Below are 26,234 nucleotides of genomic sequence, written 5' to 3' on the forward strand. Positions count from 1 at the left end.
AAAAGACACTGGCACGGGGAAAAGAAACGTGACAAATGCAACATGGTCTTTGAGCTGAGCTTTCTGTCAGAAGGTAAAGATGAACGAGAGAGGAAAGAGTATTTTTTAATCCTGTGCCAACATGCTACTGGCAGAGATCGACTGGATCACAGTTTGATTACTTGCCTACTGTAGTACTGTAGTTTTGAACATCATCAAATGATGTTCCAGTCTTTGTATTGACACTAACTGGGACTGAATGCCTCACCTAGTCATGCAGAAAGATGATTCCAGAATCTCGCGATTCTATTTAAATGTCTCCTCATTTCCAGCCTAAATTTATCCATGGAAATTTTTGCCAATGCGATCACTGAACTTAAATTCTTTTTGCACCTTTGCAAATAATAACAAAATCTACAATGTATTTACAGAGGGAAACTCAACCCTTTACTCAGTACTCTTTCAACAAGTTGAATAAGCCAAGCACTAAAGTTTCTCTTAGGAGAGGATGACTATTCTCCTATCAGCCTGGAAGCCCTTTTCTGCAACTCCTTCAGTACAAAGCTGCTCTTGAACTTCTTTCCTATGAGGGTGCTGAGGCCCTGGCGCAGGTTGCCCAGAGAAGCTGTGGATGCCCCCTCCTCCCTGGCAGTGTTCACAGCTAGGCTGGATGCGGCTTTGAGCAACCTGGTCTAGTAGAAGGTGTCCCTGCCCATGGCAGAGGGGTTGGAACTAGGTGATCTTTAAGGTCCCTTCCAACCCAAACCATTCCGTGATTCTATGAACGCAGATGCTGAGAACTGTAAGCAGCCTTCCCCGTGACATTTAAACCCAGTAGCTACCTCATATAGACTACCACAGTCTGAATCCTAATACAAGAGGCAGGTAGAAAAACAAAAAACCATGGGCATTCATGCTCACAAGATTTGTATGTCCCTTCCCGTGCCCACCTGACCACGTCAGGTGGGGATCCCACAGTAAGCAGATAAGGGTGCACTTACCCACCTGGGTACACAGGAAAAGGCTGAAGAAGTCTGCTACTGCAAGAAGTACTAGTGATGTTTTGTCTCTACCACAATTTTTTAAAATACATCTTGCTCTACTTGCTATGGTGTGCAGGTGCACTATTTACAACACACCCTAGACCAACAGCAGGAGCCCTGGAGGAGCCTGAGCCCAAAAAAACAAAGAAGCGAGCAATATTCAGTGAACGCCGAGTGTAGCATCTGCCAAAGCTGCATTTAGACAGCAGGCTGTCTGAAAGGGGAGCCTGAGCATATTAAATTTAAAGGGTAATTCAATTTCAGGATACTGCTTGTCAAGCTGTTATTTTCTACAACCATGAAAGGCAACTGAAATTGAGAAGTTGGGGAGTTTGTTTGTTTGTAGAAAAGGTGAATTTGTTTAAATATCAACAACTCAAGGCATTTACTAAAAGAAGTAACTCCTCCATGTCAGTCCTTACTTGCACGAAAATAACAAAACCAGCCCAGTAATAGCCTTGTTTTATGCTCTGTTCAAACCACAAGGGGCTGAGCTTTTTTATTTAAAATTTTCAACTGCTTGAAAAAAGTTTCAGGGTGAGAGAATGGGATGTGGAATGCATCAAAATTTTAAGTAGTAATTACTAACAACTTAGAGCAACAGATAAAATACCTTCTAAATTAAGATAAATACTTTTATCAATTTCCATTAGCTGTCTGTGCCTGTATCAATTTATGGCAGAAGCTTTAATTTATTGCTCCCCAGGTCATTTTTAATTACTACAAAATTTAAACTTTGTAGAATTCCCACAAGTCACAAATTCTGGATGTAATTGTCAAATTGAGCTTCCCTCTGCTATTTTGTTTTCTGGCAGGCCACAGCAGTGTATTTCTTTGCATTACACAGAGTGATAACGGCACGTACAATTCATGTAACCCAATGAAAGTCAAATTAGTCCTACACAAAGCTCAAGCAGTTTAGTTTCCAAAATCTGCAAACATTATGTAGTGAGAGGAGCTAGCTCTGCACTAATTCATATTGCATATCACTTTCTACTTAAAGGTCAACTCTTAGAAATACTGAAAGTCTGCATATGCAAATTGTTTTCAAATTTGCTGTGCACAGAAATTAAAACTCTTCTTTCCAACCCACACACTCCTCATGCAATCCAGGTCACTTGGATTTATCTGTCTGAGCCAATGCATGTCACTGAAGCGCCTTTACTTAAGGTGTGACTCAGTTGCTCAGTTTGGACCTCTTGAGCATTAGTAGGCAAGAGTAAGATGCAAGAAAGGCAGGAGTAAAGGCTTCTGAGCAGCTTTCTGCAGAACCTACATCTCCCAGGAGCATAGACTCTGGTCATGGTGGTATACGGTCTGTGAGCATCACACTCACCTCAGAATGACCAAGGGATATGCTACTGCCCTCTGTCTCTACCCCAAGCAGAATCTGGGGTCTCTGCCTTGAGCTGTTACCCACTATGAAAAACACATACTGTAGAATTAATTCCTGAAGCTCCACCCAAACAGAGGTGTGGATACTGCTATTCTTAGCGCTCTCTCATGGAAAGCAGCACACGAGGAGCTCTTTGTCCTTTATCTTCATCTCCACAAAGCAAGACAAGATTCAAGAGCAAGGACAAGGAAATGCTACCACCTCTATTTCTCTCTCTGTTCTCCATTCCTGTAACAACTTCAGATTCAGTGAGTGATGGTTCCTCTCCTCCTCAGACTACTCTGTTCACGTTGCTTTTTGTTTAGTCACCACTGGAGGCCAGTATCATTTACAGTACCACCAGACTACCAACAAACTCTAGAAGATACATTTCTGAACATGCCCACTTCACTAAACCAGACACACACTGTGTGTCACACCTATTACAGTTCTATGAACCTGAACTATCCAATTCCTTCAGCATCTATCTTCCTAACACAGTCAAGGCATGCAGACCAAAACTCATCCCATTTAACGTTATGCGGCTAAGACACTCCTCAGCTTGGGAAAATACTGGTCCCCCAGCTCCCTCTACAGAGGAAAAGATGCCTGCAGAGGTCAGCTCAGTCTCCAGAGGGATGAATAACTGGAGGTCATTAGCTCAGACAAGATGGTAGATATTAACTCACACAAGATGGCAGATTTAACTGCATCTGTAAATACAGACCTGTCATGGTTTAACCTGGCAACTCAGCACCAGACAGCCACTCGCTCACCCCTGCCCTTCCTCCCCCAGCAGGATGGGGAGGAGAAATGGACAAAAGGGAAAACTTGTAGGTTGAGATAAAGACAATTCAGTAAGACAACAAAGGAAATACTAATAATGACACTAATGAATATGCAAAACAAACTATACAATTTTCTCACTGCCCAATAACCGATTCGCAGCCAGTCCCTGAACAGTGACTGTAGAATTTGGAAATCAAGAATTTCACAGAACTCCCAAAAAAGACCAAACTCCCAGAAAAGTTCAAACTCCTGGTAGAGACAAGATTCGAACCCACAAAAACAAGAAAGAAAGCTCCCTGCCCCCCGGTCAACCCCCATTCATAAACCTAGCATGACGTCCATGGTATGGAGTATTTCCACTGGCCAGCTTGGGCTGGCTGCTTGGCTCTGCTCCCCCCAACTTCTGCCCACCTGCTCATTAGCTGAACATGGGAAACTGGAAGAAGTCCTTGATTTCATAGCAACAACTGAAAACATCAATGTTGTCAACATTCTTCTCCTACTAAATCCAAAAGACAGCAGCTACTGGGAGGAAAATTAACTCTATCCCAGCCAAAACCAGGACAATACTAAATCATCAGGCAGGGGGGAATCAAATTTGTAGGGTACAATGTAAAACTTCAAGTGGTACATTAAAGACTCTTTGCTATAACTCCAGTATTTCCTTTGTATTCCCACATATTCCCCTTATTATTTTATTCAACATCTGTTACTCCTTAGTAAAAATCACCCTACTCAAAAACAGACAAAATTTAACATATTTGAGAGATCCAGAAAAAAGTGATTAATAAACTCTACACACACAGACACATATACCATATACATCTGGTAGCTAGCTAGAATTGAAAGGACTTGTTCAGAAGTCGGGCAGGAGAAAGGCTCCTCTGACTATCAGCCAAATTTTAATTCTCACTAAAACCATAGTACCTCTACGATCACCAAAAAAGTAGAAAATATTTTTGAACTCTGATAAGACTATCTGTTTTCATTATTTAGTCTTTTCTTAAAAAGAAAACAGAGTCCTAAGCTACAATTTTAATGAAACCCTCAAAGTTTTTCTTCAGGCGGAAACAAAGAATGAAAAATTTCAGCAGCTAGCATCCGCCAAAACCGTAAGCTACTGATAACTAGAGATCAAAAGAAGTCAAATGGGAAGTCTGCAAGCAGTTTAAACATACAAGTTGCTCTAGGATCACCCAGTTACATGCATACATACGCACACACTTGCAAAATAGCATCTGGCATACCTGTCTGAAACAATGTAGAGGGGCAGCTACTGATTCAGTCTCTTTCAGATATTCATCCCAATTAAACTGTTCTGGAAGACATAAGATAAAAAAAATAGACCATACAGACAGTTATTAAAGGGAACTTAAATTAAAAGGGGGGTTGGGGAAAGAAAGGGACAGAAAAACCCAACTATTTTGTAGAATACATTTTTTTCCAAGAACAGGATTAGTCCCAAATGGCAACTCTACCTTTAAAAAACATACAACCCTTGAATGAGCTTTAAGAGTACCATTAATTCATGAGGGCGATCACACAATATGCAAGAATTGGTATAAACCTTCCCCAAACTCCCTTTTTTTTTGTGATCCACATACAAAGATGTAAGTCAGGATATCTAGATTGAATTCTCTGCATACGGACCTCCCAAGCATCCTTGCACAAATCACATTAGCCTTTCTGTATCTTAGTTCCTCTAACAGCAGGACTGATAAGATAACCTCATAGGAATACTGAGATGATATATGTTGAAAAACACAGACATGTAGATTCCATTGAAATATACGTTGAGGATATTATCCCCAGTCCTCTAGAAAGCAAAAAGATTCGCACAGCCTTCCAGCTGCATCTTTGTCTCTTCTAATCTGAAGTCTTGATAAAGGTTTCTCTTCGTAGGGTAAATATTATGACAATGTTCAGTAACAGAATCATGGTATTTTTCCAGTGTTAGCATTGGCATTGTTTATGTGCATGGGTGAGTGTATTCTGCATTTGATTTAATCAGTTTTATCAGTTTTTGCGTGAATGGAACAGCATAAAGTGCTAACATCAAAGATATAAGCAAGCATTACTTAATATAAAGCACAGGAGAAAAACTACAATGGCACAGCTAACGTGTTTTGTTTTTTGCCCAGAGTGAGCTCTTTTGCTTATTTTTCTTGTTTGGGCAGCTGGCATCGCTCTGACGTTCCTGGCCAGACCCCCCCCCGAACCCCACAACGACGCGGCGATGCCACCCAGCGGTGATGCCACAGGGCCTGCACCGAAACCCGCGGCCGTGGTGGAGGGATGGCACCGGGTTTACCGGGGATCCTTCCAAAACGCGCCAACCGGCACAGTTAAACGCATCTCTGCCATTTTCAGGAGCGAGGAAAAGCAAAGAAACAATCGGAAAAAGGGAGCATTTTCCAGCACTCGCACGCTGCTTCTCTGAAGGATGCGCGGCAGCTCGAACCCGGAGTCTGCATCGACACAGCGTTTAGTTGAAAACACCTAGTGCCTCACGCAGAAGAGAACTACCCCCTCGGCCTGCTGAGATCCTCTTTTTTTGGCACTACAGACTCCACAGGGCAGGAGTGATTTCTCCTCGGCACGGCAGAGGCCATGCGGTTGTTCGCTATGTAACAAGCCAGTATAATCTCAAAAGCTGTTAATTTGGTGGCCTGGAGTGTATGCAGGCTGGTAACAAAGACGCTTCCATACAACATCTTGCAAGTCAGCCTATTTTGGAACCAAAATTTTATTCACACATTTATACAGTTACATCGATTTTGTATTACTCACAACAGGCAGGGTACATTAACTTAAGCATATGGCAGATATTTGTGTTTCAGGAAATGGCCCTTGAGAGCTTTCTCTAGAAAGTAGCCTCCAGATCTGTTTGTTGCTCTTTTCACTGACAGGCCAAGAAGGCTGCAAAAATTAAACATGATGAACTGCTAGCAAAGTTTCATCTTATACAAATCCTTCTTCGAGTCTAATATAAAGTCACTTCAGGCTGACTTCAAATTTTTTTTTTAAAAATTGTTTTTTAATCAGAATTTACCTTAGTAATTTGAAGTACCCAATTCAATAAAATTGAATCTAGTGAAAAGAAAACATTAGCTACTTCCCAGCTGTCTCAGATCTAACATGATGTAAAAGCTGTAATCATGAATCAAAGCCTTGCTGTGTTAATCACCATATAGATGTAGATACTTCAAAGACAGCACCTTTCACCAGGAGAAACCCCCGTTCACCTCCTCTGAAAAAATTCTCTATATACCAGCATTTCCCAAATGATCTCAATTGTTATAACAGGACTGCAGATTTGGTGGGATGACCCAAAATTACAGAGGAAAACAAACAGCGTTGTTTTTTTTCCAAGGGAACGTTTACTAGAAGACCCATAAGGTAACACAAGCAGCCATCTGAAGATAAAGCCAAGAGGAAAACAACATTGTCTGTCACTCTGCTTTAAATCCTGGCTATGAAAACCTCTTTCACCAAACAGGAATGACCTGAAGTTTAAATTACAACCTCTCCACCTGTGAAGACATGCTGTATTTAATTCAAGCCAAGCTCTCAGAAATGGTGCTAATTAGCATTTAATCACTGCAGTCACAGAAATAGGAAATGAATATATGCTTGCAACATGTAAGATGCATGTCTAGGAAGATAACCACATTTAAAAAACCTCCATATTATAAAAAACCAAAAAGCTCCTCTGTATTCTCAGTGTGCACAGGTAAAGAAGCAGTTGTTTTATATATATTTCTAATGCTAAAGCCCCTGAAAACACGCAGCTTCCGAGAAATAGAAACCCTTAAGAAAATTTGCTCACACTAAATGATTTAGCATTCATTTCTCTTCCCGCTCAAACCTGCTGGCTGAATTAAACAGCTTAAGAAAAACCTATTACGCAACAAGAACAACTTTATAACCCACCAGCAAAGTGAAAACTAGAGAGCGAAAGGAATTTTTATGCTGAAGAACAAACCAGCATATACCGGAAGCAGATTAACAAAAAAAAAAACCCAAAAAACCAAAACAAGAACAGCCAACAGCAGACCAGAAGGTAAGCAGGACCTTTTATAAAAAAAATTAAACAGCTTGTAACCAATGCAGGAGCGATACTCTAGAACAGCGATCCAAGACAATCAGCATGGGCAAACACAGCCTAATTTAAAAAACGGGGGAACGAAGTTAATACCGTAGCTGCTTGCATTACTGGCAACGACTCATGGGTGAACGACCCTTGACGTTCTCTGCAATGCTGTATCAATACACTATCACTTCTTGTCAAACCTGCCAATCACGAACTAACTCCAGCTAAAAAGCATCCCACGAGGCCACTAGTTCAGCCTCCTGCTCCTCCAGGGTTCCATCACCCTCAACGTGAAGATTTATTTCTTTCCTCCCTCCCTCCCTCCAGCATCTGTTGCTTCTCATCCTTCCTCTGCTCCTCTGAGCGGAGCCCGGCCCTGGCCCCTCTACCGCGGCCTGCCAGGTAGCTGGAGGCAGCAAGACGATCTCCCTCCAGCTTTCTCTTCTCTCCGCTGAAGAAGCCGTTTCTCTGGTCTCAGCACCAGCCTGGCACTCCGGCCCCTTCACTGTTCCTGGCGGGCTGCCAGCCAGCTCGCTCTAGTACGGCGGCGCCTGCCTTGTCCCGGGGAGCTCACAGCCGAGCGCGGCCCTCCAGCCGCGGCCTGACGGACACCCCCAGCAGTCCAACCCCTCCTCCGCGGCCGCGCCGGCAGGACCCGGCGTGCAGTTGCCGCCTTTCACCACCAGAGCACGCTGCCGGCCCACGCTCGGCCTTGCGGCCCGCCCGACGCCGGGGCCTTTCCCGCCGGGGCGCTCCCCAGGCAGGCGGGCAGCTCCCCGCCGGGGTGCGGAGCCGGGAGGGGCTCTCCGCCCGCCCTGGAATCGCGCGGGGCTCCTCTCAGCTACAGCCGGCAAGGCGTTCTGTCCAGCCGGCCCCGTCTGTCAGTAAGGCACGGAGCTGCATCAGCCCTAGTAGCGACCTCTGAGCAATGCCGCTAGCCACCGGCCGGGCCTTGTACAGTCAGCAAATCTTCCACCCACATATCCAAACCACACCTGGCTGAACGGACACTGCGGAAACCCTACACAAAGCCTGGCTAAAATCGAGACGATCAACACAGAAACATAGGTCCCTTCCAACCCAAACCATTCTTACAAATCATCTGGTTCCAACCCCCCTGCCATGAGCAGGGACATCTTCCACCAGACCAGGTTGCTCAGAGCTCCATCCAGCCTGGCCTTGGACACTGCCAGTGAGAGGGAATTCACAGCTTCTCTGAGCAACCTGTTCCAGTGTTTTATCACCCTCATGGTGAAGAATTTCTTCCTAATATCTAATCTAAATCTGCCCTCTTTTAGTTTAAATCCATTCCCTCTTGTCCTATCACTGCACACCCTTGTGAAAAGTCCCTCTCCATCCTTCCTGTAGGCCCCTTCAGGTACTGGAAGGCTGCTCTAAGGTCACCCCGCAGCCTTCTCTTCCCCAGGCTGAACAGCCCCAACGCTCCTAGCCTGTCCTTGTAGGAGAGGTACTCCAGCCCTCTGACCATCTTTGTGACCCTCCTTGGACCCAGTCCAACACATCCATGCCCTTCCTATGTTGGGGGCCCAGACGCTGGGCATAGTGCTCCAGGTGGGGTCTCACGAGAGCGGAACATCCACTGCTTTCCCCTTGTTTACAGAATCACTTACCACAAAAGGCAACCAGTCACGCACAGTTCACACTTAGCAAATCCATCTCAGCTGCTCCTAATCTCATCTTTATCTTTCATTTGCTTGGAACTGGCTTCCAGGAGGATTTTCTCCATAGTCTTCCTGAAGACTGAGGTCAGACAGGCCAGCCTGTAATTCCCCAGGTGCTCCCTTCTTGTCCTTCTTGACACTTGGCATACCGTTTGTCCTTTTCCAGCCATCGTGAAACCTCCCCAGTCACTATGTTCTCTCCAAAAGGAGAGAGAAGCCTCACACTGACACCAGTCAACTATCTCGGCACCCTTGGAGGCGTCCCATCTCCTCCCGTGCACAGGCGAATGCCCAGTTTGCCAAAGTGCTCCCTGTCTTCTTCTACTGTACATAATACTTCAGTTTAAGTCAAAGGTTTACAAAACTTAAACTGAAGATTTAAACTACGAGTTGAGTGTCACTTGTAGATAGATAGAATTTAAGGTCCTTGTTTATTTAGGTTAGTTTAATACAGTATCACCATAGCCTAAAACACTGTTTAAGCAGATGGAGCACACTGTGTCTTCTCATCTCATCCCTAGATTCCCCTGGCATGCATCTGAGACTTTTGACAGAGAGATGTACCTTTTCTAGTCTTCATCCCACAATCTCTTTGTCAAAGATGAGGTTTCCTTTTAATTTTGGTTTACATACTCTTGTGAACATAGTAGATTAAGTGTCAGGTATTTCACACCCTGCTTTATACTTTGTACCTCCTTTTATGCGTTGTGATCATTCAATTAGAATTCTTCTCCTCCTGTCTTCTCTACCTACTTCAGTCTATTTTTTGACCCATTCTTATCCCATCTCTATCTCTCCCCTCTTCTTTAACTTTTCCTGTCACACATTCCCCTGAAAACTCTGGAGATCTCCCGGATGCTAGCCCAAAGCATTGTAAGGTATCTTTCTTCATCTGACATCAAGAGGCTCTTTCTTCCTTGCCACCAACAAGCAACAACACAGGATAAAAATCATCATCTTATCTATAGAAAATCAGAGATCTTGCATTATCTTGAGCAAGGCACTCCTCTCTAGGTGTTTGACAGAGCCAAGTCTAGATTTCATGAGTAAATTTAGTACTCAGACATTAGATTAACAGCGTAGTCCCCAGTGGAAGAACACAGATGACAGAATAAGGCTTGCCTGCTAGCACTGCTCCTCCACAAAGCTTTTTCAACACCTTGCTCTCTACTGCAGGAGGAGGCAGGGACGTTTTCCAGTGACTCATGAAATATGGTTATCTTACCCACATATGAAAAGCACTTTGCTGGTGGAGGGGTGTCTTATGGGGCTCCATCTGTCATGTCAGACAACATTATTTTAAAACACAGACATGCTATCTGAGTCCGGTTTGACTGGAGCTCCTCTTACACTGCAGAAGAGGGAAAACAAGACACAAATACACTTCCTTTCCTGTCTCAGAGTAACAGGGAAGAAGAACAAAGATGACTGCTAGGATCCCAAGAAATGGAAGAATTAAATCTGGCAAATGTAACAGCAGAAAGCTGTCCTATGGCTGGTGGTAACAGGGTATTGCATCTTTCAGGCAAAGTCATCACCTCAACTACCCAGCTACCACATTCGTATCTCAGCATGTTTACTCAGTGACTACACTACTCATAAGGAACTTCTCCACTGGTACCCAAGAAAAGCTCTGAGCCAGACCATCTATTAGGAGTCAGAGGGCACAGAAATGTAAGCAGAGTGAGAGTTTAAGTAACCCCATGCCATTTTACTGAGAATTAACTAACTCCTGAAGAGATTTTCTGCTTCAGTCAACAGTACTCATGACGTTTCTTACTGCCCCAAATTCAAGCACCCAACATGAACATATGCAGAGTATATAAGGATGGTGCTGCCCTTTCACTGCAGCCTACAAAAGCAAAACTGCCAGCAAACCCATGTGTATGCTGCCCTACGGCACCTGCTGAAAATAGTAGAGGCTGTCAAAGGATGATAAGAAGCTGCATCATTTCTGGCAAGTGTGTAGTTTCCTCAGTTTATTATAAAAACACAATTGATTTGAAAAAAGAGAGTTAGGTTAAAGTAAAATTAGAATCCCAGGCAATTTAATCCAGTTAGCAATCCTAAAAACTCAGACTATTCAACTAAAAATCCTTTCTTTGGCACCAGCAAACACATTAAGGAAAGAGAAGATAACTGCAGTAGAAAAGGCATGAAACTGGGAAATACATGATGAGAAGAACAGACAAATTGGTAACGATCTAAAAAAATTAAAGTTTACACAGCATCTTTGATTATCTATACAAAGACCACTTGTCTTGGCTAGTAAAACTATCAAGTTCAAGTCAAGCAGTTTCAACCATCATTTTCTGTACCACAGCATACTTTCCTAACAGAGCTAGACAAAAGCAGTGGTACGTTTTTAAATACCCACCAGTAATAGCCAAAGAAACTGAAAAAAAAAAAAGCCTCAGGAGATAGTACAATCCAAATATACACTTTTTCTGTTAGGATTTTTTAACTAATAACCTGACAGCTGCAATACCTACCACTTTTTAAAGACGTGTTGTTTGCCTGCTGATTCTTTCCATCTTTCTCTTTTTTAATATTCTTTGAATCTAAAAGACAAGATCCCATTACATAATAAATGTAATATTCACATCATCACGATGTCCAGCATAACACAGAATGCTTTCAAACAATACAGAATGTCTTGTTCCAAACACTGACTTTCTTTTATTCATTTCAGTGCATAAACAAAAAGGTATTTGTACTTTAATCACTGCACTATTTTTCTTTCAAAATATATTGAGAAGCACAGCATGAAAAAGCAGAGCTTTTAACTCCTTTATATTACATTATGAGAATAAATCTTGTCATGGAAAATGTAGTATTAGCTCCACAAAGAGCAACCCTGTCCTAATTTTTAACAGTTTCACTCAAACTACATGCAATTTGAGATCCTCAAGATCACTGGATATCTTTTTAAATCTTGTCTAGACCACTATGAACTGAGAAGAAAAAAAAACCCAAGCCCACCCTTAAAGCATATTTCCAAGTTAAAGATTCCATTCTATATTTAAATTCTTGAATACTCAAATGGAAGCAGCTATCTCACTGCACATGTCAGTTACTAAAAAAAAAAAAAAAAAAAATCATTCAGAAGAATCTACCTTCTCCATCATTCATCTCCACACACATACAGAAAGAAGTCTGTCATATTTCATTTTTGCCAGATTTCAGTGTGTATGAGACACACAGCGGGACTGGAAGGCTAGAATCCAGCCAGTTCCACTCATTCCTTTTAGTCTTTAACATATGTTGGCTTGGTGACCTGCTTTTGACACTCATGGACTCAAGCACAACTTAAATACGACACTGAGTTGACACTGAAATGCAAGTACATTTTCAGATTTAAAAAGGTTATCAAGCTTTGCATGGCAGAATAATTCTCTTGGTTTGCAAATGCCTCAACACTGCGAATGGGCCGCTCCTCTGGGAAGGTGCATGCCTCAGCTCATGCCTTGGGTCTGGGTCATCCTAGTTAGGCTGAACTGTTACAGGTGAAGGGATGGCTCACTTGTACTGAAAGACTGTTGGTAGCCGATTCCTGTATTCACTCACACTTAAGTCTTTAGCTATTGATTGGCTTGCACTTGAAATAAAAACACTCCTAACCTTGAATACGAAGCATTTGGTGATCAGAAACACTCAAGATACAATAAGCTGTTCTGTAGCAAAGATTAAGCCCTAATAGTGTTTCTCTTCTGTGTTTGCTGTAATGCATTTCTTGAAAAAGAGAGTCCTGATGAGCAACATGCGATGTTCATCATTTCCATCCTGCATCTTTCATTGAGGAGCTGCCATGTACAGCAAGAGCTGAATCACTTCCACCACCAGTCCCCGTCGGTCAGTGAGCAGGGGATAAGCCATTCACCTGGCTCTGTGCTGGGTAGAACGTGGTGCTGCTTTGGCCAGGGCCCCCTTGGAGGCAGCCAGGCAGGGCCTCACCAGCAAGGGCCACCCCACCGCTCTGGCCAGGAGGATCAGAGAATCATAGAATCATTATGGTTGGAAAAGACCTCTAAGATCATCAAGTCCAATCATCCACCCAACACCACCTTGCCTATTAAACCATATCCCGAAGTGCCACACCTACACGTATTTCGAACACCTCCAGGGATGGTGACTCAGCCACCTCCCTGGGCAGCCTGTTCCAATGCCTGACCACTCTTTCAGTAAAGAAATTTTTCCTAATATCTAATCTAAACCTCCCCTGTTGCAGCTTGAGGCTATTTCCCCATAAGGCTGACAGCTTACAGAACAGATAACTTCCCACTCGCTTATTTCTAAAGAGGAAATCCAGTGGAGTCCCACATAAGAACCTCACTAAAGAAAAGAACTAATAACTGCTTCCCACAAACACCCAAAGCTTGAAAGGACAGAGTCATGAAAGAGTATCTACCCAACAGTGCCAGTTTTCAAACAAGATGACAGCCTTTCATGATGAGAGACATCAAGAACAGGTGAAAGAATGTGGAAGAACTGCAGTCTGGACACCAGATGAATGCTCGCTGACAACCACCACCCAAATTAATTACTTCCTGTACCAGTTGGGCTTAGTGCCTATCTCACAAATATCACAGCAAATACGAACACTGAAAAGGAACGCTCTCAGCAACACATTTTTCTTATCATCAGCCATCAGAAAACTATGAGAAGAAGAGATTACATTAATGAGAAGAAATGGATTCCTCAATAGCACTTTAAACATGTATTTCATTTGAGTTGAAGGCATCTTCATTCATAATAAACCCAAAGCACCATCATTATCACTTGTTTTTGACGGCCAGAAATTTAATCTTTAAAACGCTCAAGTACAACTCACCCAGCACATGCAGAAGCACCCAAAAATAAGTCTGAATAAAACAGATTATTTTTAAAGTCTCCTCTTGCTTTTATGCATTCCAACCTTCAATGTTAGGAAGACTGTTAGAAAGCTGAAGTGTTTTGTCTACGCAGATGAAAAGCTACTAGCAGCAAGAATTACTAACCTGTTTTCACAGGAGATACCCTGTATCTATCACCACCTTGGAAAACTTTCCCCTAGTCTATACGTCACAGTTGCTATGATGCCTTGGTCTGGTGTACCTTTTCCAATGTCTGCAGTTAGGATGGATAAGAATTTATGGTTTATTTTAAAAATCAACGTTAAAGAAAATAAGATTTTATTAAAATCCAATTTTAGAAACAAGAAATACATGCTTTTTTTGCCTTTTTTAAAATGCATGCCAAATTACGTTTGAAATTTTTATATCCTAAATTCTAGTAAATTTAGTTTAAAAAAAATCACTGAAAATAAAATTAAGACATGCAAGACTATCATATCAAATTACTGGACTGAGGAAGATGACTCCCTCAGCATATGACACTCAGCTTGGTCAAACTTTAAGGTCAAACCTCACAAATGAGGTTATGAAAAAGGGAAATACTTCTGCAGGTACAAAGAGTATTTTCTTTTAATCTCCTTCACCTAGCCAGGTTCAACGACTAATTCCTTGAAATCTGAAAAGTGGACTTGAAAATGGGAACTTTATTCATATACTAGAGACAGAAGAGACTTATTAGTTCTAAAGTCTTGAAGCTCATGGCAAAAAAAAAAAAAAAAAAAAAAAAAGTCAGGTTAGTTCATTACCTCTCTTCCTTTATTCATAAAGTCCATTTTTAAAGAGACAAGTTTCAGTCTACTTTCCAATGTAAAACATAGTGTGTTTTAGGTCATTTTGTCAAAATACAAACGAAAATGAAATGCTGCTACTGTGGACTTCATCACGTGCTACTCAGCTCTCTTAAAAAAAAAATAAACACAACAAAGAATGGGATACCATTTTCATAGAAAGTTTAAAAAAATATAGTAATACATCTAAGTATATAGAGTTTATATGTTTGCTATGTAAATACATATGCATTTAGCCTATAATACATACAGGCTAAATACTTTTTTTCAAAACCCCATGAAAGATTCTTTTCTTCCAGGTAGCAAGATTAGAATACAGCATATACTAAAATAACAAGAGCAGCATATTCTATGGTTCACCAACTAACTGTTTTTCTGCAGTGCACTTCACAAACTAAAGCTACAGATACAAAACAAGATCAGAGTAAGATTACTTAACATAGCGCTTTCTACTTACTGATTCAAAACTCCATGTGTTTATGTTACTCCCACCCTATCTGTAACCACAGCATTCTTTTGCTGATAACATTACTCAACAGAAGACAGGCAAGAGCAACCACATCTATCATGCAAGAAATTAAGAGACAAGGAAGAAAAAAGGCAAAGCTATCTTGACTGACTTGTGAATGCCAAAAAAAAAAACAACCCACCCCACCACTAAAAACAATCAGAAAAGGCACCTTTAGAATATAAGGTCTGGTAAAGATAATCCTGGTGACCAATGTATAGTTCCTCTTAGAATCTCACATGTTGAACTCCAGCTTCTTGTCTGAGATGCTCTAAAAATCCGCAACACTTCTTTCTGGGAAGAGTTACCCTTTCAATTAACAAGACGATTGTTTTGTCTGCATGCTGGCAAGCATCAGGTCTTTTGACAGTACTAGTTTTCATCACAGAATGGTGTGCTACATGAGAAGGCATATATGTGTTATCTTCTACGACTTGTTATTTGCTTGCTGTCCAATGTGGGGAAAAAACCAGTTCACAGTCATGCTTGAGATTTCTGCAGCTATTTCTTAGCTACCTTGAAGTCTTCAACTCTGACAGGTACTCAAAAACATGGCAGGAGACCAGTTTTCTCAGAGCAACCCCTTGTCTCTTCCTGATGGACATGAAATACCTTTGAGTGACAGAAACATTTGCTCTTCCCACGCCACACAGTTACTCGCTTTCAGACAAAGTTTACTAAGACAAGCCCAAGACTTGCCGTTGCTCGGGAAGGGGCCTTCTTCACTCCCTACCATACAAGGTTGCGAGCACCTTTTAGCTACCCTTCGCCAAGCCTCAGTGCACACAGCCAAGGATACCAAGACAGAGTGAATATGAAATGTCTCCCTTCCCTTCTTTTTGTGCCTCCCTAGTGGGATTCTTATCTTATCTGCCCATAACAGGGTGCCTCTTTTAGTATATTTAGACAACAGCCATGCAGAAAACCTACAAGAGAAGGGGACAGACTTCCTCTGTAAACTCTTGGTGCAACAATGAAACGGATGACTCCTGCCATTACAGAAAATCTATTATAGCAAAAGACAATTATTTACCAAGGGAGCACGCAAGCACATAAAGCAGCTTGGGCTGAAGGTGGAAAGCTCAAGAAAAGTACAAAAGTGTTAGCAGCCTTTTATGGGGGAGGACTACCCATCTGTAAGCTTTGAAAAGGAGCAGCAACCTGGCTTCAGACAGTGGCTCTTTTTCTCTTCACATTTTCTTTGTTTCGCCAGCCCAAATACCCTTGTTTCTTCTTAAGTCTCACTCTTTATTTTAGCACCTAACTCACAGTTAACTTCTGCAGACGTGACACAGCAGAAATCACACCTTTGTAGTACACTGAGCATTTCTGGATGAATTTCTTTAAAAATGTTCATTTTATTTTCAAGAAACCGCTGCTAATACCATTCATTGTGATAAATTTGATTCCTTGTAATACTCAGTTATCATCCTGATAAATTATACGCAGTTACAGGATAAAGCACTACATTTTATTTACTAACACACCTAGACACGTTATTTAATTTTAGAGTAGTAAAATGGCTTCAAGGCTGTCACAGGACAAAACTGCTTTGGCTGAACTTGTAGAACTCCAAGATAAGCCAAATTTAGCATACTTACTCTAAAACAACGTGACATTTGAACTTACCTGTATTCAGTACCTATCATAAACTGTCGTCTTTAATCTAACAGTACAGTAATTGTCAAGTAATACCCCATCAACTTCAAAACCAGAATTTAACAGGTTCCGTACTTTCTTTCGTCTTGGATAAAAGCTACCAGGCCTTACCTTTAGCTGCTGTTCTCCCCATGGTAACACTTCTGTGATCTCCTCTCTCACAATAAAAACGCTGAAGTTGAAAGACCAGTTAATTCTTCCTTTCAGCACAACAGTTTCCTGTGGAGTAGTAATACAACAAGTTAGGGGGGAGGTTTTTGTTGGGGTTTGGGTTTTCTTTTTTTGGAAAGGAGTACTTTTTTTTTTGTATTGGTGTATAATTATCTCACTAGTTTTATGTTGCAAGCGTTTAACAAACTGTGTAGAAGAACAGCGTGTAAACAATGGATATATCAAAGTAGCAAGGGTATAGAACCCAAACTTTTATTTCATTGTTTCAGACAGCTCATTGTATGATGGTTTGCATTTTCTGTGGATTTCTAATACAAAGAAAGTCATAAAACAAGCTTTATTCCTTTTTTCCGCAACAAACACTACTGAAAAATGGAAGAAAGACTTTTATACATAACCCACTCGTCCTGCCTCACTTGCACAGAGTTAAACAATCACCAATTTAAACACCCTTGCCCAGCTACAGCGGAAGCAGGAACAAAACACTGATGTAAGAAATCTGCACAAAGGCTCAAGTGCTCCCTGATACCCCTGCCCACTACGACTTGTAACAGAGCGCAGAGAACCTGTTAGGGAAATGCTAACTGCAGATAAAAGCAGCATGCCACATTCTTGTAGGGTTTGGAAACTAGAAGGGCCAAATTAGTTAAACTATTGTAAAACTGCAAAAACAAACTTTAATTTTTTTTGTGTGTTACTGTGATTTGCTACTCCAGCATCTAGTTTTTTGAACTTTGACTGTGTTCAAGTCAAATTCATCTGAAGCTTTTTAGCCTCGAAGCAACAAAGCCAGCAAGTTTATTATCCTTTTCCATTAACTGTTCAAGTAATAATCGGTAAAAATAAATTCAAATTTCTGAATTATATTTGATAATTTCCTTTCAAGGAACTCCCATGAGGTTAAAGTTAAAATCTCGAACTTTTGATGATGTCTTTTAAAACTACAGCATGTACATACTGTTGCCAAGATAAACTTTGATAAAGGTAATGTTTTTAGAAGCTACACCTTTCCAGTGTTACATAAAAGGAATAACAGTTGAAAAGCAAGTTATCTACTTGGAATTTCTTGAATCTTATACTTGCATGCTAAAAAAAAAAAATACACATACATAGCGCTTATAATAGGAGAGGTGTCATACATGTATTTTCCTGAAACTGTGACATTTCAGTGAAACTTTGAGGAACTTGCACACTATGGTAACGGATTACATGATGAAAACTTTATGCAGTGCAAGTCCCATGGCTAAAACTAATTAAATATTATTTTTAAAATGCCAGTGACTGAAGAACTCATTTAGTGTGTGTGTGTGCCGTATGTGAAAATGCTGGACAGTTATCAAAAAAACTCTCAAGACTGAGACTTGAAAGCAGTCATTAAAAAAAAAGAATACTGCCACAAAATAGGCAGATTTTGCTACACAACAGCATTCATAGCATAAGTGATCATCAGGATCAGAACAGAAATCCTTTTAAGTCACCAAATAAATTTGAAATACTTGATGCTCTCATCGACTCCCCAAAAAATTCAAAGCTTTTCCGCTGCAAGTAATAAATCGTGAAAGGTGATGCAGAGTCAAAGTAACTGTTTTTACAGATTACTTTAAAACAGTGCATGGTTTTTATCTTTTTGTTCCAAGTACCAGATTGCACTTGGTGCAGTAATAAAGATTCCAACCCCGCAGTGATAGTCATCAAGTTTAGCACAACCGGAGCGTCTGTCAGAACATAAAAAGGATTCCAGCTTTTCATTAGCTTGTGTTGTACCACCAGATAGGCCATTTTACAGCATGCCCACCAGCCTGTTAAAAATATAAGACAACTGAAAGTTCTGAAAGTGCTGTCTGAAATGGGGCAAACACAGCTGCAGCAACACAATATATTACTGTTTCGAAGAGGTGCTACGTAAAACTCAGTTACATCTAAGCATTCACTTTAGAGCAGCTATTGAATTAGCTTGTAGATAGTGCTGTTTGTCACAGAAAACATTAATGAATGGTATTTCTGAGCCTGTATCTAACAACCGCTACAGGCTGCTGAATTACAGTAAAGTGAATTTCAGTTACCTCCAAAACAGAGAGGGGTCAGTCTGGAACAAAGTGTAACTTCTTTTGCAGGGGCAGACCTAGGAACAGCTTTCCACTGCCTCATGTAATTAAGTGGCAAACCGTAAGCAAGGCAGGTACATCCTTTGCTAACCAAGACAGAGTCCTGTTATGTTGTCCTCACTATCACCAGCCCGGCTCAACCCACAGCACACCCACCACAGAAGAGACGAAAACCACCAGCACATTCAGGGGAGAAACCTCCAGGGACATTTTGGCAAAATCACGACAAAAGGACAGAGCTCAACGTGTTCTTGTATGTGCACCTCAGCAAGCAAGCAGAGTCAGTGATACAGAAAGCTGGGGTTAAGAAATTAATCTAGCAGCTTCTAGAAACAAAGGGAAAAAACGAAGCAAGACAAGGTCAGGAACATACAAGCAAACAAAGAAATGCAATGGCAAGGCTGAAGCGTAATGCTTTAGGGTACACAAAGCAGCAGAACGAAAACCAAAGTTATAAAACCCAAGCTAAGCACAGTGATTGTTAGTCATGGACAGAAAACGGTCAAACCCCACCGATTTAGGAAATGGATGTACAGAATCCATATCATATACCAAGGAGAAACTGTTTCCTGTAAATTAAGGAAACTTAAAAAAAAGACAAAAAAATAAAATCCATGAACCTAGGATAATAATAGATTCATCATCAAAATAACTTTACTTTAAAGAGCCGTGGAGGTTCTCCACACTCCCAAACTGTATTATTTACATCACTTACTTCTCAATTCATCCTGTAAACTGAGTTTTATTCTTTTGCTGAGTAGGTACCCTTACATCAACTACTTATTTTTAAAAATCAGACGGAAAGCATTCATCTGCCTTTAATTCCTTACTGAAGTTTTTATTGTTAATCCCCACATCACTTCTACTAGCCACATCCGACTGTGTGAGCTCTTTGTCATTAGCAGACAAGCCTAAACCTTTGCCATCTCTGCATTGCTACTATGTAATACTAGGCATCAGAAAACAGGATGGAAAACATTTCTGCTGTGTAACTTTGCTCTTCTCATTTTGAAAGAATCACTCAAAGGACATGTATTGCTGTATTTCAAAGTAGCTAGTATTCTACAGAAAATGTCAAAATCATTCTCTGTTTTGCCTGCTACACATCTTTATGATCCTTCTCACAGTAAGCCAGGCACTTAAGTAAGCCGAACGTCCTGAAAAAAATCCTGCATATGTAGGGCTTCCCAGTGCAAGTTTATCTTGACAGCATGCCCACTATTAAAAATACACAGCACAGAATTGTGGAGATAAATGTAAACCTTAAAAGAAGCCTAAGCAACCAGTAGATTGTGGGCTTAGTACCCACCAAAAAGATTAAGGTTTTTGTGTCAATGAGACTGCATCTCAGGCTCAGAGGTAAGACAGACACACCAATTTTAGAGTCAGTTCTCTTTTTGACCCTACCACTGGGATAAATGCAGTAACTCAGACCTCATCGCTGCTGTCCTCAGAGAAGGAAGGGACAGTTGCCAGTGGACAACCTCTGCTGGGTAAGGACTGAGGATATTCTATTATACAGATACACAGAACGGAAGAGGATTCTCACAAAACATCCACTTTGAAGCAGCGATTAAGTTGTTCTTAATTTTAGCTTGAAATACAGGCAGACATTTTTCAGGGCTCAATTTGAACAAGGAGTTATACTTGCCCCTCTCTTTCTTCATTCTTTTTCTTCTTATCATAGAATCATAGGTTGGAAAAGACCTCTAAGATCATCAAGTCCAACCATCAACCCAACACCACCATGCCGACTAAACCACATCCCGAAGTGCCGCATCTACACGTTTTTTAAACACCTCCAGGGATGGTGACTGAACCACCTCCCTGGGCAGCCTATTCTTCAAGTGCTTCCAGCTCAAATTTCCATATGCAAGGGGGGAAAAGAACTACACATAGTCTGAACAGCAAAACTAGTTATAGACAGAGAATAGGTGTAACATAAGCAAAGGAATATTTCTCCCCTCCCCAACTCTTTCGTATGTACAAGTCCTACATTTGCCTTCACCAGCAGCACTCACATGTTGCTAGCTTTAGAAACGTTAAGAGCCACCACTTACAACTGCTGGCCAGTACCACCACACGCCCATCGCTGTTACCGCTCCCCACCGCCTCCTTCCCGTTTGTTACAGCCGATATTGCAGAGAGCTCTTCAAGACAAGGACCTGCACGGCCTCCTCCATGGACGGTCACACAGTGCAGCAGCCGCGGCTCCCACCCCAGCTCCCGCGCAGGGCTAACGCGTACCACAGGCACCAGTCGCTTCCCAAATAAGCGTGACTTTTTTTTTGAAAGTGAACTGCATTCCTTCTGAGTTATTCTTCACGAATCTGGAATACTTTTTTTAAAACCTAATCATCTATTCATCTGTTATCTCTTAAATAAATCCCTACTTCATATCATATTCAAAAGTCTTTGATAAGACTTTGAAAAGAGGGAAATAAAGAGAGTAAGACTTAAAAGGAATATTTCTATAACATGTAACACTTCCAAGTCACCTTGAAAATTTGCTTTATGGCAGGTTACCCAGTGTGTAGACTCATTTAGTATACTTCAACACACAATAGCATCTACTTCTTTATTTCTGAAATAGACAGGATCACTAAAAACCTTCTAGAGCACACTGTGGCATCATTACAGAAAAGTAAGATCTCAAAGTCTGAACGAAAAAACCTTACACTGGCATGATATGTCAGAAGATTGTAAAATGTAACACAAGCTTTGTAGTTGTAAAATCAGTATTATTTAGCCTTACACATATATGATTTCAAATTAAACCTAAAGATCAGGTCTTCTTTCATTTATTCACACAAATACATAATTAGTTGGTGTTCTGACAAGAAATGGGATCCAAGTTGGACTCCCTTTTAGTTCATATTCTTGCGGGGGGGGGGGGGGGGGGATGTTTTTTGTTTTTTGGTTTTTTTTAGAGTGAGATTCTTTCAAGGAAAGGAAATTAAACTTCCATGTTTTCATATAGCATAACTTCTAATAAGCTAATATATCTGAACACCTTCTCTTCTAGTTGATAAAGAGAGCTAGGAGAGACAGGCTTTTGACAAATTTATGGGCTTTCAAAAGAGCAAATATTAGCTAGCCATATGTATTATTACAACAACTAAGCTTGAATATTTCTTAAATTGTTAAAGAAAGCAGTTATTTAGTGCTTTATAAATATCATTTTGTAATGTCATTTGCCTTAACATCAACAAAAAACTTTCTGCACTTGCAAAATTCCTCAGAAAGTCACCAACAGTGTACTGCTCACTATTTATGAAGTGATTAGCATAAACAAACTTTTAAGCTGTCAGTAGTAAAATACTGCCTGTAAATGTTCTGCCCTCTCTCCAGGTAAGTTTACGATCTGCTTTAGAATATGAGCAACTGTAATTACAGTAAGTCATACATTTCTAGACTACAAAAATCTCTCTAAACTCACAAACCATACTAAGTGTATTATTCAGCACAGAGCAAGGCATTGTGTATTTTAAAAAACAATATTAACCAGGTTTAGACCAAAGATTTGTCCCAAAAATTCCTGAAACAAGAAATAAAGACTTATATAAATGAGAACAGCAGAAAAGTAAGGTCTCCGACTTAAACAGCATAGCTTGTATCAACACACAACAGAAATAATTTATGTCACATAGATTCAACATTTACTAATTTGACAGTATTTTTAAAAACTAAAGTTTAGAGCTGGTGTATGGCTACCAGTGGAAAATAAAAATAGCTTCTCTCCTCTTCTTCCCCCTCCCCATCCTGCTTTAAAAGTCAGAAGATGTGGGGTTGTAAAAACCTGAAAAAGGAAATGGTATGTGTGAAGTCAGCAGTTCAGCAAAGAGGCTGACTGGCCATTAACAGCTTTAAATATTCTTAAAATGCCAGCCTTCCCACATGAAAGGGTATTTTAATGGTATATTCAAATAAATCAAAAATACAGCTCGCAGCACTTACGTTTCTATCTTAAGTAAAACTGCCAGTTTCAGTAGTTTACTAGTACATATTTACAGTAGCACAAGAGTTTGACAAATTGTTTAAACATTTTGGTGAATCCAGCTCACTGAAACCTCTGTGCCGTTTTCCACTTCCCCCTTCAAGCCTGGAGTACTCTTCCTGAAAACATTCATCACCATTATTCAACCTGGCTTTGTTCAAATGGCTAACTCACATTTCTTTCATAAAGCAAACTAATTAAATTATGCACCCAAAAAAACCCCAACAATTTTGTATGATTAGCACCGGCTGAGCACTACATACCTGTGTGAAATTCTCTCTACACCCAGACACATCTCCTCTGCCTTCAGCTCAGCTTCCCTTGACACAGAAGAGAGCTCTCGAACTATTTGTTCTGTGAGGCACGGAGCATACTTTTAGCGCAGTGTAAATACAGCAGGTAAGGGAGAAAAGAAATTGCTGTTGCAAACATAGTAAGAGATGCCTAGATGCTGGAGATCCCTATAGAGCTTTCCTGCGCTTGTCTTTGGCAGACAGCAAGCAATACCACCAGCTTTAAAAGCAGCAGTCAGAGAGAGTATGTGTAGATAAGTGGACAAGAGGAGGAAAAGACAAGCAGAGGAGGGATGGTGAAAAAGGGATTTTACAACCTCTTAGGCAACTTTGGCTTCCTCCCATCTACATTGCCTCCAAACTTGAAACAGACTGTGGAAGCTCAGTTCAGATATGGTCTAACAGAGGCCTATCTACATACCATGTAGCCAGCAAACCCACCTCTACGGTACAGATTTTTTTATTCATCCAACAGAGTATCTAGAAAAATGCGAACACCTTTAGTCTGATGCAGAAATCTATGAAAGTCAAATAAAGCACACAATTTATTATCTTATTTCATTGAAGGCATGGAGAACAGCCTTGGGACGTTTCTGCATAGGATCAGCCTGCTGCCAGCACCGCAGGTGGAGTTAGGTTGTTTCAGAGCAACACGCTTGCCTCCCCTTGATTGTACTCAATGCCAGCAGCAATATACTTCTGCTGCCATCCTCTTCCAGTGCTTAAAGTATCTGTTTCTCTCTCCCCACTTGAGAATCCAAACAACACAATGCTGGCTGGGACTCCCTGCCACTGCGTACTAACAAAGACAGAACTTACCTCACCACGTCTACCTGCTGCTGCAACACTCCGTGGTGTACCCTGGCTCCTATAATGGGACAACTATATTGGTCCCGCATACTGGTGTCTAACCAGGGCACAAAACCAGACCAACCAGAACTAAAAAAACCCTTAAGTAATTTCCTGATAGCTCCCCCTTTCAGAGGATGCTTCTGAAGGGAGAAAAACCCAGAAAGCTACTTGCAATCTCCAGGCATGTTCACATCCCAGCACTGGGCTCACCTGTGCTACTGGTACTGATGGCTGTGCTGTTTCCCCAACTTCTTACCTCTCCAGCTAAAAACGAAAATCCTTCTTTAATCCTCTTACGCAAGGCAGAGAATTCATCCTCCACGCAGATGCCGCCAAAAATATTTGTCCATCTATTTGGACGAACTTTCGGAAGGACCATTCAGTGCTGCCAGACATTTCTGCAGCTAACAAGGGGCCGACAGGTCAGAAAAGACAAGACAACCCCTAAGTGCTCACAGGACTAGACAGCTGCAAATACTCAGCTGTAGTATTTGCTGCACTCTTCGAAAATGGAAGAGGATGAAAGACCCAAAGCATGAGGAACACGCACAGTAAATCCATACCTCTCTTTCCCACTTCCAGGGACAACTTTCCAATTATAAAAAAACCAGGTAGAACAGGGCATAACGGGGCAACCTCCTCTACCTCTCCCCTCAGCACGGGTGCACAGCTGTCACTGGTTGTGTGCAGCTCCAGCCCAGGACAGAGGCAAAGCATTTCCCTTTCTTCTACTTACAGCGATCACCTTTCTGGAAGCAATCCCATCCTCTACCCAGCGTTTACGGCATTGAGCGCCAACAAACACTCAGACAAGGACCTAGGCAGCATTTTCCTACAACAAGCTGAAAAAAAACCTACACCCCGCATACAAAGTTTCCCAGCTAACTGTAACACTATTTCCTGATTAAAACCAGTACATATCTTCTGACCTTTCCAGAAAAAGTCTGTCTGCCTCTCTGTAGCACTGCAGTGCAGGGTACACACACAAGAGATTTGGTATGAGAAGTGCCATCAAACATGCTACAGCCCTTTTAATCGCTGAGCCCCTGGCAGATGACAGTGACAATAAGGAGTTCCACCAAATTTAGCAGCTCTGATGCCCTTTCACATTCCTCCACATACAAGTCTCACTTTTATAAAGTGTGCTTTTTAAAATGAGCTTTTAAAAAGTGCCCCAAGAATTGCACTCCTTCCACTGAACCTTCCTGTACTAATCTCTGATAGATTCCATACAGTACATAAATAATGGTACACACTTCATTTTAGGTATGCACCTCATTAACATGGTGCTACCCTCCTGCAGGTTTTATAAACTTCAGATGCTCCCTGAACTAATGTATGCTACAGATGATAAAAGGCTCAGCCTCATCTTTGCCCTGTGCTAAAAGGGATATCGTATTACCTTGAGAAGACAACAGACTTACAGATCTCCATCAAAGTTCATCCCCTTCATGAAAAGACTGAATTCCCTTGGTATCTTAAATAGAGTTTGACCCAATTTGTGAAGCTGAAAGCCTAGAAACAAATAATTTAACTAGGACTTCTACCTTTCATGCAACGTGTTGCTTGGGTTTAGATGACAACATGCAAATAGGGAGCTGCACAGAAAATACACCATTATCAGTTAAAAAAAAAAAAGTTCAAAACACTGTCCTTACTTAAGCTGCATATAACATTATTCTGGTAAATCCGAAAAAGTACTTCAGGATTAGTTTGGACATAAGATATCTAAACAGCACCTTCCCTGTGGAGCAAAAAGGCTATCCCTCTGATAGCAAACAAATGGAAGAGTAACTAAAATTTAGGCAAAGGTTTTAGTATTTTGAAAAGGCTTTGATATTAGGCTCTGCAAGTAATGCAGAAATGCAGGAGGAGAGCACATGGAAGAACCACAATAAGCACACAGTTAGTACTGTACCAATTTGGATCCAAAATGATCAAGCACTACCCACAAAGCAGGCGCCTTCGTTGAAGTCCAGAACTATGAATCAGTCTTGAATCTACACTG

The 26,234-nt window shown here is 41.1% G+C and overlaps 1 protein-coding gene across 1 annotated transcript in view; it reads right to left on the minus strand.

The window, feature by feature from the left end:
• The window catches only part of SCML2 (Scm polycomb group protein like 2), a 72,682-nt gene that overhangs the window by 41,699 nt on the left and 4,749 nt on the right, over nt 1-26,234 (minus strand). Inside the window, exons 2-3 of the mRNA XM_075429035.1 lie at nt 16,920-17,027; nt 4,434-4,504 (exon numbers count right to left, since the gene is read on the minus strand). Of these exons, the coding sequence (XP_075285150.1) occupies nt 4,434-4,504; nt 16,920-16,941 (93 nt within the window). The 5' untranslated portion in view covers nt 16,942-17,027. The remainder of the gene's footprint in view (nt 1-4,433; nt 4,505-16,919; nt 17,028-26,234) is intronic.

This window comes from Opisthocomus hoazin, chromosome 1, assembly GCF_030867145.1.
Source record: "Opisthocomus hoazin isolate bOpiHoa1 chromosome 1, bOpiHoa1.hap1, whole genome shotgun sequence".
NCBI classification, from domain to species: Eukaryota; Metazoa; Chordata; class Aves; order Opisthocomiformes; family Opisthocomidae; genus Opisthocomus; species Opisthocomus hoazin.